At 37.0% G+C, this 16,074-nt stretch overlaps 1 protein-coding gene across 1 annotated transcript in view; it reads left to right on the forward strand.

Annotated features, from left to right (window-relative positions):
- TRHDE (thyrotropin releasing hormone degrading enzyme) overlaps positions 1–16,074 on the forward strand; it is a 213,700-nt gene that overhangs the window by 164,161 nt on the left and 33,465 nt on the right. The window contains exons 10-12 of the mRNA XM_042872562.1: positions 122–210; positions 7,852–7,985; positions 8,084–8,139. Coding sequence (XP_042728496.1) covers positions 122–210; positions 7,852–7,985; positions 8,084–8,139 — 279 coding nt within the window. The remainder of the gene's footprint in view (positions 1–121; positions 211–7,851; positions 7,986–8,083; positions 8,140–16,074) is intronic.

Raw genomic sequence — 16,074 nt, forward strand, 5'->3', positions numbered from 1 at the left:
ATCCACATCTTTACACTGCTACTGAAATTGTGTTTTGATTTCTTTGACATGATCCCTGATTGCTGTGAGAAGAATCAGTTCAGTATTTTTGTTCTTAGATTCCCCCTCCTTTGTCTTGCAGCTACTTGTGGCAGATTCCATTAACAATTGCAGTAGGAAATACGAGCCACATCTCATCAGAGGCAATTATATGGGTGTCTAACAAATCAGGTAAAGCTAAACTTTCCTCCCAGTGGAATCTCATAAAGCATACTTGTGTTTTCCTCAACTGTTTCTTTGGAATTGATCCTAGATAATTGTTTAGTTGCTCTGCACCCACTTTCAGCTACCTGAAATGAATTACTAAGGAAGTATTGGGAAGGGAGAGAGGAGGAATGAAGGATAAGCAGCAGGCAAGTTTTATATTATCACAGAAATTAGACAGTATAGTGAAAAGTTTTTATATAGTACTGTGTACTTCAGTGCTAAATATTTTGTATTTAGCAATACATATCAAATTATTGATGAATGCAATTCAATTTATTGATTTGTGAAAGTTAAATGTAATATTCTTGTAGCAAAGTATCTGATAAGTATGGCATAGTAAATGCAAAACATTTACCTTTCTGTCATTTTGTAACTCCAATCATGGTCTGAACCAGGCCTAAGAAATATTTACTGTCGCTAAAACATTTCCTTATTGATCTGCCAAAATATTTTGTATGCTTATTAAATAACCAGATGTGGGACCTTGAAATTGCATTCAGCTTACACCTTATTCTCTCCCTTCTCAATTCTTACATGATCATAATAGCTACTGTCCTGAGAACAGCTAGGGCTGGATATCAGTGTTTTTTTTGTCATCTGAAAAAAGGAATCCCACTGTAAAAATTTCATGACATATTTATTTCCTTAGTAGTTCATAGTACATCAGCTGACAGTTTTGGACTGGTGTTGGAGTGGATGAGGAAACAAATGTGGAGACTTAAGTAAAATGAGTGTAAGGGTGGGAAAAGAAATAGCCGTATGTCCCCTATGAATTATAAAGGGTGAACTTACCCCTTCTTGTAAAATTAAAAGGCTGTAAAGCCTTCCCTCCAACAGATATTTAACTGGAACGAGGAATGTGTCAAACCTGTGTGTGTCTGTGCTTTTCCTTTTTCTCTTTTATAAGTCACCAAAAGGTAGTAGTCACATAGTGCTTAGCAACAAGAAGAAGCAGAGATGAATGGTGTAAGATTAGTAAAAATCTGAATAAACCAACTTTCTAGTGGTATCAAGTATGTGCTCCTCTGCCCTGATCATTTGCAGCCCATTAGAATGTAGCATGTTGATGTAATGGTCTCAAAATGTGCCTGGGACCAGGGTGCTTTTCTTAACTGGGAAACATAGTCTAGTTAAAGTGTAATAAGGTGCTGTCCTGCTTTGCAGAAGTATATTGCATTGGCTGTATTTCTTAATGTGAACACCTTTGGAATACTTGAAAAACCTCTTTGATCTTTCACAGTCTGCCTCAATGACCTGCTCCATTCTTGTCCTTTAGGACTTAACTGAACTCGCTTGAAGTTAATAGAAAGATTCCCATTGACTTCAGAGAGGGTTGATCTTCTCAACTCATCTCATTAGATCATACTCCTGGTGCCTCCTTGATGCCTCCTTCCCTTCACTCCTGCCTTGAAAGTTCAGTATATCACTATTATCTGCACAGTTGCCTTTTGCTTGCAGAGTGCTGTGAAGGAACAAGATAATAAAACCTCTACCCACTCTTTTAAGATCTACTTACTCCTATTGGAGTGCGTTCAAGAAATAAACAATTTGTGATGGCCAGTGTGAGCAATCATTTTGGTGTGGCTGCTATATAGAAATTAAAGAGGAACTTTTCTAAGTCATCAGTTTCCAGTGTAGCAGGTCAATGTCATTGTGATCTGTTGCCATTATCCATGTTCTTTGTCATTACTTTCTCACTTACTTGCTACATCTCATTAAAATGAGACTGTAAACTGATGAGTATAGCAAGGATGTACTTCTCTTGCTTATATTTGTTGTTGTCTAGTTCACTTGAAGGATTTCTCAACATTAAAACGATAAGTAAGTATGTCTCTACATCTGCTCAGTATCTGATTCATTGTGTATGCTACTATATGCTGGGAAAGCTATAGATTCTTTTGTTGCACTCCTGGAGATTTCTGCAGCTTGTATGTTTCTTTCGTGAGGATCTGGAGGAGACTGTGAGACTGGAAAGGGCAGTTATCAGGACTGATTTGTTTGGGAAGGAATAATCCTGTAGAATTTCTGTTACATTGAGCGTAAGTGTTTTTGTATTATTCCAAAGAGCAGCCAAAGAATAGCCATTCAAGTGGAACAAAGCATTCCAGAGAGCATTTGGAAGATTGGAATCAATCACAGTGCTCTTCAAGTGAGTGTAATTGAATACAGACACTCAGATCAAATTTATCAGACCTTGTTCAAGATCCAGTATTGTAAGAGAAATAAAACAGTCCCTTGACACTGAAGTTTAAAGTGGAAATTATAATTGTTATGAACTTGTGCTCTGTCATAGATCCAGGACCTGTTTCTGTTTCCTCTAAGTATGTGCCCTTTTTCCTATTCTCTGTGATGATGTACAGAAGGTAAAAAATCAAGAATCAGCTTTCATCTTGTCTCCACAAGACAAATGTATCGCAGGGCTTGAGGGAAGATTCAGGCCATTCTGTTGAAAGAGTACTAAGTGTGCAAGAACAGTTCTACCCATTACATTTCTGCATATCCAAGAGAAGCATAGACATGTCTTAAGTAAGGAGGCTTAGCTAGTATCCATTTCAATTAAGAAAGCCAAGCTGTGGACTAAGGCATACTTGCTGTTTCCTAGGTATGAGTTTCTGGCAGTCAGGTTCCAGCTAGGAAATAAGACTTGGGAGATGCTGCTGACTGAAGTTTCCATTCTCACCTCCTGTACCTTGACTCATTTGTAATGTCCGAGGGAGGCAGTTCTCTGATGGACCTCTCTGCCTCTGGTAAAATTAGTCATTCAGACGCCTCTGATTATCTGTGCAGGATTGCCAGGAGATGGAGGAAAGAATTTTCTGCAGGACAATTACCTTCCCATCAGCAAGTATCAACTTACCTAGAGTACTGGCACAATTTTGACAAGATGAGGAAAAAATTAATCCCTTTGTCCCTACTTTTATTCCTTTTCACCTGGAAGATCCTAACAGGAAACTGCTGCTTACACTTGTGTAACATCACCTTAGGTGTTAGCTGTTCCAGTAGGTAGGAATGTTAAATTATGGTAGGGTAGTCTGCAGTAAGACTATGTGAAACAGAACATGATTGTATTTGCTGATATGATCAAGTTACTATAGAGTTCACTATACTATTTTTTTCAATGTGGAACTAAGGCAACATGGCAAGTGAGATGGAAAGCATATTTTGTTCTGGTTTGCCTTTTCTGAGTATGAAAAGTTGAATTCTCTATGAATCTCTGTATGAATTCTGCAAAAAGTTTTGCAGATTTTAGTTAATATCAGTATCTTTACACAAAGAAAACAAAAACAAAAACAAAAAAAAACAACGTTATTGTGATGAAATTCCTTATGGAACATTTTCTCAGAAAATTTTCACTTGCTGTTCTTGGCATGAAATTGTGTTATTCTTCTGTAGTTATTTTTACGAGAAAATGGAGTCTGTTCCATCAATAGTGATTCTACCAAGCCAATTTCCCAGTGTGCTAAGAGTTGTATAAAATGAAAAGTTAAAAGAAAACAACTGTGAGTCTAAACACTTGAAGTGGTAGTGTTTAGCCCACGCTCTTGTCAGCACGGGAGAAATTTCTTGCAGAAGGGTGCCCTTCACCCAGAGCTGCCTCGTGTTGCTGTTTGGAGGAGCAGGCTTCCATCACGCCTGCTTGTTTTAGTGGAGTGGAAGTTGTTGGAGGGCTGTGAGAACTCGAACTTCAAGCCACTTGAAGTTAGCACCAGCTGGAGGATTGCCTCACACTTCCAGAGCAGAGAAAATGAGAATCAGACCCTAACTGATTTTCTTTTTTTAACTTCAAAAAGAAATGTTGTAAAAATTAACTCTTTCCATCTCAATATTTCATGTATATATGAGGCAAAACTGAAAGTTTCAGAGCAGTGCTGTTTTCTGAATTATCCACGCAAAACATGGCAATGGGAAAACACTTTTTGAGGAAGAAGATTAAAACCAAATCCCTTTAAACTGATATACTGTATATATATTCCAGATTGAATTTTAAAAGGTGAACTAAAGCCATCAAAGATATATTTCTTCCCAAATGAAATCTTTGTCACTGTTTAGGAAGTCATGAATGGTTTAATTTAGGGTTTAACGCTGAATGACCACCTTTTCCGTAACTGTGATACTTTAAATGGGAAACAAATGTGTTTGTGATAAATGGAGAAATTGCCCAGGTGGATAGAAGTTTTCTGTGCCGTAATAACCAAAAGAAAGATTTATTTTTTTTTAATAAGAAGGCATGAGGATTGGCAGATTCAAACATCAAATTCCAGTAAATTATATAGAACTATAAGAACCGCATGCCTACTGCAGTCCCTTAAAATAACCACCTGCTTACATGAACTAGAAAGGCATGAATGATTTCTGTTCCGTATTTCAGGAGGAGGTCAACACTTGAGTGGTCTTATCAAAAAATAATAGCAAGTGGTAACGGTTGGATTTAAACTGACCAAAATAACAATAATGCCATCAGGCTTTGAAATGATACCATTCTCCATTAAAGCTCTATGTGTTGGAGGAGTTCCACAGCTGTTATTTACAAGATAGGTTTTTTTTTTAAGTTTTCTTGTTTGACTGACAAGTATCGTTCAGTACTGTATTAAAGTAAAAGTGATTTCCTCACTACAGAGTGCACAACAATGCACATACTGAAATGAGAAAAAATACAAGTATGTGTTTCATCTGATCTTGAAAATTTCTATTCATTGTTTTTTGGTTTTCTTTTTACCCAGAATGGATTACTGTGTGCCCATTGCTGTTTTGATAGGTTTTTAGGTGTCAGAGAAGTGCTGGGATCATCCAGTTACAAGTAGCTCTTTCCAGCTACGATGGCATTTAAAGGCTAGTTTGCAATAGAAAAACATGGACAGAAAGCAGCACATTAGCACAGGATGAATTTCTGCCATGTAAAAGCAGTTTCCTCTTGACTCTACAAGACAGTACATCCCTGAAGACCTAGGGATATTCTAAAAGTTTTTGTTTCCCTCAGCAGCCTCTCCAAGATAAAGAAGTGGGTATTTTTGCTGTTGCTTTTAAGAAATCCAATAGTTTAATTCAGGACATAGCTGAGATTTAACAGTGATAGACTTTATTCACAGCACCATTCTGGGTATAATAAATAGGGTAGGGGTAGATCCAGATTCAAATTCCTTTTTCTCTCTCTGTTTTATAGCAGTTGTATGAACCAAATCCTCTATAAGGAAGTGCTCTTAGCACTGTGGTGTAAATTGTTACTTTTTTTTTTTTTTTTTTTAATTTGTCTACATGTATTTTTCTTTGTATAAAATAATTGAATCTTATGCAATCAAACCAGGAACCAGGATTTGAGTCTTTTGTGAGGCTAGATGTGAACAGCTGGTGATTATGATTTCAGGTTCAGTATTCAATGTGCTTAAGTAGAAGAACAACCTCAGTTGAACAGTCTTAGAGAGTTGTTTTTTTTTAGAACTGAGCTGCAGCCCAGTGTTTAACAAACCTCTGTGGGAGAGAAGGCACCTGATGTTAAAATCCTCTCCCAAATCAGGTTGTGGCAGTAGCAGCTTAGTATTTATACACTGGGTATGCTGGAAGCCAGGAGTCTGCAGGGCACAGGTTGTAAATTGTGAGCTGGAGAGCTATATATGTACAGTTTAGATGCCCTGTTACTCCTGGAAGGCTAGAGCTTGGCATACCCCGATAATGAGTTCTTACAGATCCTCCTACAGTTTAGTTACTCTGTACCTGCTAGTCTTAGCTAGCTATGTCTCTCCACCTAACGCTGGGCTTGCCTTTTTCAAGGCTGGTCTATAAGCAACCTGGGCTAGTGGGAGGTGGTATAAGGGTTGAAAGTAGATGAGATTTAACCCAACCCAAGCCATTCTATGACTTAGTTCTGTTTGTTTTTTTCAACTACTCTTATTTCATCATATAAAGACTATGTTGGTACTTTATCTAAGGTATCTAAGTGGATAAAGTAAATATTTTAACGAAATAAAAGAATGTTTATTTTTTTTCTCAATCATTTGCATAATTAGACTGAGCTAGTGCAAATCAGTTAGACAAACCCTAAAAGAACAGTAACAAATTAAATCGAATAGGCAACAACTGAGTTTTCTAGGTATAATATTTCAAAGCAGGGTATTTTGAAGAAATATTAATGATGTTAGGACTACCTAGATGAGAAGAAGACTTCCATTTTTAATCCCTCAGCCTTTACTCTGAATTCATATGTGAAAAACTGCTCCATGAATTTAAAGATAAACAGATTATTTGGTGTTGTTAGAATTGGATCTTATTGCTTTCTGCATTTTTTTTTGCACCTTTATACCATAGCTGTTTCTTTTCGATGCTGTTATTTAGCCAAGAGAGAACCATAACTTTTATCTGTAGTTCTTATCATCTATTATTTCCTCAGAAATTACTTTTTTTTTTTTCTTCCAAGAAAGGCTGTAAACAATTTCATTTCTTTAGTAGGTCTAGGTATGAGATAGTGTATTTGAATTGTTAAGACCATATTGCAAGCTTGTCTTTTTTCATTTGTTACTTTCAAAGAATTGAAGCATTCAAAACAATTTCCTTTTGGAATTACATTTGAAACAAATTTGGCTTTTTGTTTTGTTTGTTTGTTTTTGCTTGCTTTTGAAATTCATGAGAACACCATTCCTTTTGTCAGAAGCATGCATACTAGTTTTATTGGTACTAGTACTTGGTATTAGTGGTACTAATAGGAATGGGAGGGTGGTTGGACTAGATGATCTTGCAGGTCGTTTCCAACCTTGTGATTCTGTGTGTGATTCTGTGTGATTCTGTATTATAGCAGAAAAAAGGTGTTGCTGAATTTTTCAAGTTGTTTCATAATCAGTTGTATCAGATTAATGTACTGAATTGAGAGATTATTCAAGAGACATAAATGTCTGATACTTCAGCCCATGATGATTCGTCCTGTAGTGAAAGAAGCATGTGATGTGATTCCAGCATATTTTTGTTGTGGGCATCCTTAGTCCTGCAAATAGTGATGGACTGGCTACATTCTTGCTTGTAAAAGTACTGGGATATATGCTTTCAGTCCCTAGGTGATTACTTAAAAAGAGGGGAAAGATGAAGAGCAGGTTAATAAATGCAAGGTTAATTGGTATAGTTCTAGAAGAGAGCCTCTCAGTGATTAGTTAGCTAGAAACTACACAACTGGAAAATCCAATAACAAAAGTGTCATTGACTACATGCAGAAAGAATTAAGGTTTTTTTTTGTTTTTGTTTTTGTTTTGAATCACAGGTTTAATCTCTCTATGTAGCAAATCCATTGAATGACTAGAACTGTATAAAGTATTGTAGCATGGCTAGCATCAGGTACCAGATTTAAATGGGCATGTCTTTGATAAATATTAGTAGCCAGAAAAGGGAGCCCTTGCAGATTTTTGTGGGGATCTCTGTAGGAGCCTCAACTACTGTCTCTATATGAGTACAGATAAAAAAAAAAATGATTAACCCCAATGATTTTGTTAGTTTTATCTTACTAGCTTAGTAAGTTAATCTTCCTAACTTATGAGTATTTAAAAAAGGACAGAATTTAACAAATACATCTTTAGAATTTTTAAAGATAAAACTAAGTCCCATTCCCATGTTCTTCTCTCTTTCCAGAACACCACAGAATTCCTGCTTTGGAAGAGGCAAGTTGGTTGCTGGGGAACATCAACCAGACTGGCTACTTCAGAGTTAATTATGATATTAGGAATTGGAGGCTGCTGATTAATCAGCTGACAAGGAACCATGAGGTAAGCTCTTCTTCTCAACCCTAAAATTTGCTTTGATATGTGAACTTTCATTACTTTATCACCCTAAATGGTTCCATTTTTCTGGTTGCTCCTCATAGGTTATCTCTGTCAGCGATCGAGCAGGCTTGATCGATGATGCATTCAATCTAGCCAGGTATGTTTGCTTGCAGATGATCTATCTTCATACACATTCCTGCAACAACTCATGCAATCACTAACTCAGCAGTAGAGTGTGTTTTGAAGTTAAATATGTCTTAAATGCACTTTTGTTCTTTTTTTTTTTTTTTTTTTTGTGTGTGTGTGTGTGTGTATGTAGTGCATAAATGTGGTCTCTAGCACATTCTTGATCAATAATTGCTGTAGGGTATTTTCCAGTCTGGAGAGGTCTGATCAATTTTGCACCTAGTTCAATTTAACACTTTGGAAGTAAATAATCACCTTCCACTTTCTCAGATGTACAAGGAATGAATTCTTTTTTTTCTTCTTTTTCTCCCTAAAACTCCCTCCCTCCTTCTCCTTGTTCTTTTTTTTTCTTCTTATAAGTGACCCTTTTGCTGTATTTTATTTGTGTTGGAAAGCACCTTCAAGCTCCAGGAGGTTTTTTTTTTTTGCTCTGACTTATGGTGTTATATCATTTTTCCAATATCTTTCTTTTCTTGTAATCTGTTAAAAGAGACTATTTTTCTGTATAATGTTTTTCACTTGGAATGGAAAGTTTGAGTTTTGTTGATTGTTTCTGGAATTTATACAGCTTTTTTGTGTTTTAGTATGACTAGAGTTACGTAAATTAACGCACTCAGTGCTGGTTAATGCTTTCTTTATGAACTGAGACAATTGGATCATCCCCGTTTTGAACTCAAAATGTTCAGTACATTGGTAGTCAAAGTGAAAAATGAGAGAAAAGTAGAGCAACTTTTCAAACTTTGAGATTTTAGAGATTCCTGGGAATATTGCATCAATGAAACGCTGTGTTGTCAAAGTCTGTGTGAGAAGAATTCCTGATATGACTGGATTTTATGTTTACCCAATGTATTTATAGCTTGGAAGAATTGGCAGGATGGAGGTACATTTCAGTAGAAATGGTCATCAGAGATTTTTGAGATTCAGGCACAATGTCACACAAATTATGGCTGTGTTGTTCCAGCTTCTTTGCAGTAAAGAATAGCTGTGTGCCCTATCACTCCATTCTTGCAGTCAGTCTAGCCCATATACATCACATAACCTAGTATTAGCCTTTATTTAACAGTCCGACAATGTAGCAGAGAAGAAGGCATCGCAGGGAGAAGATGAGCACCCTTTTTGTTCTTGCACTGCTCTTCATTCTTGTCTTCTAGCTTCTTCATGAATGCTACATGATTAGAAGTAGGTTGCCATTTCAGTTTTCAGTGGACTGTGACCCATGTACTCCTTGGCCAGAAGAATACTACAGAATGTTCCAAAATACGTAAACTACTGCAAAAACTGATGTGTGCTTAGCAATGTAACAGTCTCTTCCAGTTTTTTTCATTTGTTTTTTATTTTTTAATTTTTGACTTTTTGACACCTCTGAGCTGGTTTTTGTCTAAATAAAGCTGAAGTAATTTATGGTTGTACGGAATCAGTGTGTGGCTTTTCTCTTTTTCCATGAACTGAATGCATGATTTTACTTTACTGAAAATCTAAGCACTGAAAAAAGCCTGTTTCTGAAGCTGATTCTTGTAGGTTGTGGTTTTTCTTCATCCTGAGCCAATGCTCTAGAATGTCATCTTCATGAAACATAAAGACAAGGTCTTGATTAATGTTGCAACCTGCATAATCTGGCCAAATTTTCCTACCTAAAAAACACCCAGACATAGACAAGAAGCTCATTCCCAACCTGCTTTCCAAAGCATGTTGATGATAATATTGGATCAAGGTGTTTTTTCTACAAGTAGTTTTGTGAGAACACTGTGAGTTTGTTCACAAGATTTCGTGTTGTAAAATCTTGACATTTTGTTTTTAATGTTGAGCTGCAGTGGTCATCTACTGCATTTGCTAATCATGCACAATGGAAAAAATATCAGTTGTGCTAAATATTTGCACTGTATACTCATATGTATCTGTACTTAAGTGGTAATGCTCTTTTAACAGGGATACACATATAGATTCCTGCTTCTTTGAAATTTTTTGACAGACTCATGTCACTAATGCTACTTTGAATATACAACTCACAAGCCAGTCTTGCTGTGACAGAATTGGCTGAAATAGAGATGTAGAGATGTGCATGTTTGCAATTAGTAAATCTATAGGCAGTATTCAAAGGGTAGCAATAAGTTAGACCTGGCCAAACTTGGCATGTAGGCTTTACTGTTAATCTTTTCTTACTTCATTCATCTATCACTTTTTTAAAGAAAAAAAAAATCCACAATTGATTATAGTCATGCTTAAAATACTCTTACTGGCTAGCTGGCTGTCTGGTCTAGCTTTGTAAGAAGACTTTGGTATTTTTTGTTCTCATTTCCCCTCTCTGAGACAAATAAAGACCAGGGACAGACCTACTCCTTGCCTTATCATGAGCAGGACTAGTGAGGCACTGAGAGAGTTAGGAGTGTTTTGGGACAGGCCTACATAGCTGAGCACCTCTGGGAATATGAAAGCATGTGTGGAAGTTCTTGTGGGGGCAAGTGGTGGGGACTTGCACACTGCGCTACAGTACAATGCAGTGGACTTGCTGTTTCAGATGCTCAGCAGTGTTCCAAAACAAGCTCTGAGGACTATCTAGATGACACTGATGCTCTCAGTTTTCTCAAAAAGTCCATGTTCAGAAGGCCATCATTAGCCTAAGAGCAGCCTAGCTTTTACTCTTGGCTGCAAGGCACTCTGCAGAAAGTTGCTTCGCTTTTTATCAGAGCAGAGCCATGCTTTGGATGTTACCTGCCTCGTGGATGCAGCACTGATTCAATCTAATGTCTGATGCACAGACTGTGTTTCTCCCTCTCCATATAATGTTATGTGATAGGGAGATTAAACACAGACAATTGTCTTTGACTGCAACATGTGAAAAAGTGAGTAACCTTATTGACCAAGCACAGAGGTAGTAATTGGTAGTTTAGACCTGACTTTGGAGAAGACTGCTGTTTTTAAGGCTAATTCTGTCCTCTGATGTAGTCCCTGGTGGTACAGATATATTATCTTCTTGTCTACCTCTATAAACATAGACATTTTCAGTGAGGAGAGAGCTCTGGAACGTATACTTTTATATTAATCCCTAGATATTATTTTCTATGATAAAATAATGTATAAATGAAAACATAACTTCTTAAATCTGTGCATGTCCCTTTTAAAACAATTTCCAATGCAAGCAGCTTTTTTACTGTATTAAATACTGTATTTCTTTAAAATGCCCTGTACTTAGAGATTTCTGAAGTACCCCCTAGTGTGCTGTTGAACTTGATAATGTCCTCTCCAAAGCAGAAAGGTTCAACTCTAATTTTCCAGTGTCCTAGCATGATAAGTCCTAATGTGGTATTTCTATATACTATTAATGCAAACTGATTTTGTTTCTGAAACATGTACATGTCTTATCTTTAGGAAAACATTGAGATTTGGAGAAAGCTGAAAAATATCATTTATTTTGAGCACTTTTTTTTTTTTTTTTTCAGAAGAAGTGTTTGATTTTATTGCTCCAAAATGTTTATCCTTTTATTGTCCAGTATAATGATTTCTCAAAAATAAGTATAAATAAATTGATAACTTCAAGGAATATTTTAAGCTCTATAAATTTAACTTCCTAAACTTTTGCCCATTTTCTATGTAAATATATTCCTTCTTTCTTCTTGGTGTATTTTGGTTCCATAAAATCAATCAAGCAGAATTGAACTGAATAATAACAATAAAAGAAAGCTACAGCTTGCCCACTGTGTTTTAATTCTCACAAACTTGTTTGTTTTTTCAAAATTTTTAAGCATTATTTTGTTCTCAGCTGTAGTGCATATGTGCGCCCTGAGGATCTCAAGTGCTGTAGCTTTGACGGTAACATCACTTAGGGAAATATATGCCCAAAATTCTTGAGCTGGAACAAAACCTTAGTGCTCTGTCTTTCCATCTCATTGATGATCCTTTATCTTTTTAGAATGCTTTTTTTGTGAGATTTCAGAACAATTTGAAATAATGTTGATTGTATTAAATGAGCTGGATGTGTTGATAATAGACTGAGATAGACAAGAGAAGACAAATGGAACTATGTATTTCCTCTGAGCTTTGATTGAACAAAGGTAGTGTCACAGGAAGAAAGAGTTGCTTGAGAATGTGAATAATGCTGTCAGGTTGTTCATTCTTTCTCTTTCCTTGAAGTAGGCTATTGGTGAATATGTGAGATGGGATGCTTCTCACTTTACTTTAGGCATCCCAAAGGTAGACCTGTAAATCTGAGCTCATCATCCTGGACTGCACTGACAGATAATGGAGAGAAATGTGCACTTGACCTCTTGAAGCCACTTAATACAGACCTAAATAAATTACCCTCTTGATGTCCACAGCTTTGTGCCACCCCTAGTTCTTATTTGCAGAGCCCTAAAGTTTCATATTCACTTCCACTCATTAAGCTGGTTGAATTTATCCATTGTTATGTCAAAGAAAAATATCTGGTTTTATTCATTGCTAATCAGTGTTTAATCAGATGATCAGATGTGAATGTGGATACCTATTTTACTCTCATTTAAAATATTGTTCCTTCGTTTGGAAGAAGCCACCTGTATTTCTCTTGAAACCCAAAATGTATCTAATACCCCTCTTTCCTGCTTTCACTTACAGTCATGTTAAAGTGATAGCTGCTTGGCTTGCAGGACAGTTTCTCAGGAATGAGCTTCTGATACTGACAGTCTACCTTACTATTGATCAATATCTTGCCTTCTGTCACTGAAGAGATTGTGTAGTTCTTTGGATACTCAGATTTTTCTGACAGTTCAAATTGCCTAGTGACAGTGTGGAATATGCCAAGACTAAACTCATTGATTACACATTAATAAAGGCCAGAGATAAAATTTGGTGGTACATTTTGAGTATTTCTTATCACTGTTCCTTAAGTGGATTCATGAAAAATCATGAAGTGATGTTGTTAACTGTTTTTCTGCTGCGGGGTTTCTTCACTGTCCATGGAAGTCTCTTTTTCTGAGGGCCCTTTTTGAGCATTAGAGAACAGCAGAGAAAGCCTGTATGTCCTTGATCAACATAGAGCAGAGGAAAACAAAACCTAGAAACTATGTAACTGAGGGATAATAAATGGTGTGACAGTGACTCAGTGTTTGCAGAAGTAGATGAGTAAATTAGTAAAAGTGAGGAAAGGCTGTTCTTACTGGCAGAATAAGAAACAGCTTGACCATACTGCAGTGTTGCCTATTTCACAGCTTATGAGGAGAGGGAGCTGTTGTCTATCCAGTCTAAGTTCTTTTTAGGACAGCAAGCCTGCTCCTGTAGACTTCACAGATACAGAGAGTGACGTCAGAAATAAGCAATGAGAGAAAAGCACACTTTCAGAATTAGCTGTGAACTAAAGAGCTTTCCTTTTTGTTAGCTTTCATGAAAGTTCCTCTTATAATCTTACACACCAGACCAAAATCAGGAGCCTGATGCAGGCAGGTAATGTTACGCTGATTGTTTTCCTGCCTTTAATCAGTTCTTGGCTTGCTTTGTTCGAAGTTCTGAGTTCTGCTAGCTCTAGAAAATCAAATTCTGAAGGTAAGGGAAAGGACAGTGTCAACCTGACTTTCAGATCAAAATCCAGATTCTCTAACTTGACACAAATTTGTCTTTAACACATGAGGTTTGACTACAAGGTTGGTTCCAAAAGTAAAATTCAGAAATAAGCTACAACAATATGACCAACATTCACTCAGAAGCAACTGCTGACCAATGGAATTCCTGACTGTAGTTATTGTGTAACTTAATCTCTAATTTGTATGATCTAATTCATATGAAAGCGTACAAATCCACAATGCTTACTGATAAATTTGAAGAATATTTTCTTGAAGAAGGAAGTGATTGTCCCTCTCTACATTGTACTGATTTGACATCTCCTTGAACACTGTGTGCAGTTTGGGCACCCCAGTACTAAAAGGACATAAAGTATTGGGGAATGTCCAAAGGAGCGCTACAAAGATGGTCTGGAAGGCAAGATGTACGAGTGACAGCTGAAGTCCCTTCATGTCCCCTCAGCACAGAGCTGAAGGAAGGCCTCATGGTGTCCTACAGCTGCACACAGGGAGCAGAGGGGCAGCACTGAGCTTCTCTCTCTGTGACAGCAACAGGGCCAGAGGGAACAGCGTGGAGCTGTGTGAGGGGATGGTTGGGTTGGGTGTAAGGGAAGAGTTCTTCACCAGAGGGCAGTGGGCATGGAATGGGCTGCCAGGGCAGTGCGCACAGCCCCAGGCTTCCAGAGATCAAGGAGCATTTGAACAATGCTCTCAGACATAGGGAAAAGCATGATAAAAACTATCAATCTCTGTGGAACAAGGGGTTGGATTTTATGTTCCTTGTGGATCTCTTCCAACTCAAGATATTCTTGATTCTATGATTCTGTGAAATATGTACATGTCAAAATTAATGAAGTGATATTCATTGTCATTTTCCACAGCTGAAGATGTCATTTACGGTAGCATTTGTCGCAAGTCTTCCAGCATGTCTAGGATAATTAGTTCCATGTTACACTTGATTATGTTACTTAGAGTCCTGTTCAGTGTAGTGTCAGGAAAAGTCAAGGCATTTGAGGCCCCATTTAAAACTCTGTGTCTAGATAATAAGTAGGCAACAAAGATAGAAGTTCTCATCTAGGCTAAGTACTGAATTTCAGATTGTTTCCAAATTTTAGCAGCCATATCCGGGGTTATTGACCTTGTTTGACTTGGGTCATTCGTAAACAATCATAGAGAGTTCATTTAAATGAATAAACTGTAAAGTTTAACTCTAGCCCTCATTACTATTCCTGATACCATTTGCTGGTAATTCAACAGAGAAAAACAACAGATATGTTAAGTAGCTCCTTTAATTAATGCCTCTGAGTTAGTAACTAGTTAATGGATCAAGTATTAGATAGATAGTTTGCTCATGCTTGATTAATAGTGGTATAGACTTAGTATTTTAATAAATAAGGCCTCATTAAAATTATTTCAGCAGATACTATAGTAACTTTTCACTGTCGAAAATTTTAGTGATGGTTCTACACATGAGCTTGATTTAGATATGTTTTCCTAGAAGAGTTGTTTTTGGTTTTCCTTTGATATAAATACTCTCTCAGTGAATCACAGCAGTTGTACCTTTCCTAGAGATAATAGCCACAAATACTTTAAGGTAGCCTTCATTCATTCCGTATACTCTGTATCCATCCATATGTTCTTCGACATATCACAGCCTTGGTATCTGCTTTACATGGAGATACACTTTTCAGCTTACATTTACATATGTTCATAAAGAAGAATCAAACTGATTCTTGACAGTAAGCATTCTAAAAGTCAGTTCTGTTGTTGGAGTTATGTATCATTTTTGCATCTGATTTTCTTGTGTAGATAAGAGCAATGCAGCAAATTATACAACACATTTCAGGGAATCACTGGCACTACAAGAGCGTTCTGGAGAATAGAAAAACCTAGTGAGAGCAGCTGAAGAAGTTGAATAAGAGTCTTCGGCATGCACAGAAGAGAAGCTGGAGGTCTCAGTTCTTTGCAGAGAGTTTAGTGCAGTCGGTAGGTAGGGGTGTAGCGTGCATCTATCTTGTAGAAGTGGGTGATGTTGTTAATCCACATTCCCACAAAATTTCTTATGCATTGTTCATTACTTGTACAATTATAGCAATATTTTTGTTCTGTAACCTATGTTAACTCTGTCCTTAACAGAAGAGCAGAACAAATGCTTTCAAGAAAACATGACAGTAGTTTCAAGGGAGTGCAAGAATTATTTTTAGCAGCTGGCTGTCTGCCTGTTGTCTTTTCAACTCATGCTTATGGTCTGTTCAAGATGCTTGCCAAAATTAGTTTGATATGGGTGTATTCATGTTGCAGTGCAGATGCTATGGACTGTTGCATAATGATAGCAGAAAGGAACAGTCTGTGGAAACCACTTTGGGAGGGTTAATCAAAAC

This window comes from Lagopus leucura, unplaced genomic scaffold, assembly GCF_019238085.1.
Source record: "Lagopus leucura isolate 7727_CA_CO unplaced genomic scaffold, USGS_WTPT01 Super-Scaffold_100008, whole genome shotgun sequence".
NCBI classification, from domain to species: Eukaryota; Metazoa; Chordata; class Aves; order Galliformes; family Phasianidae; genus Lagopus; species Lagopus leucura.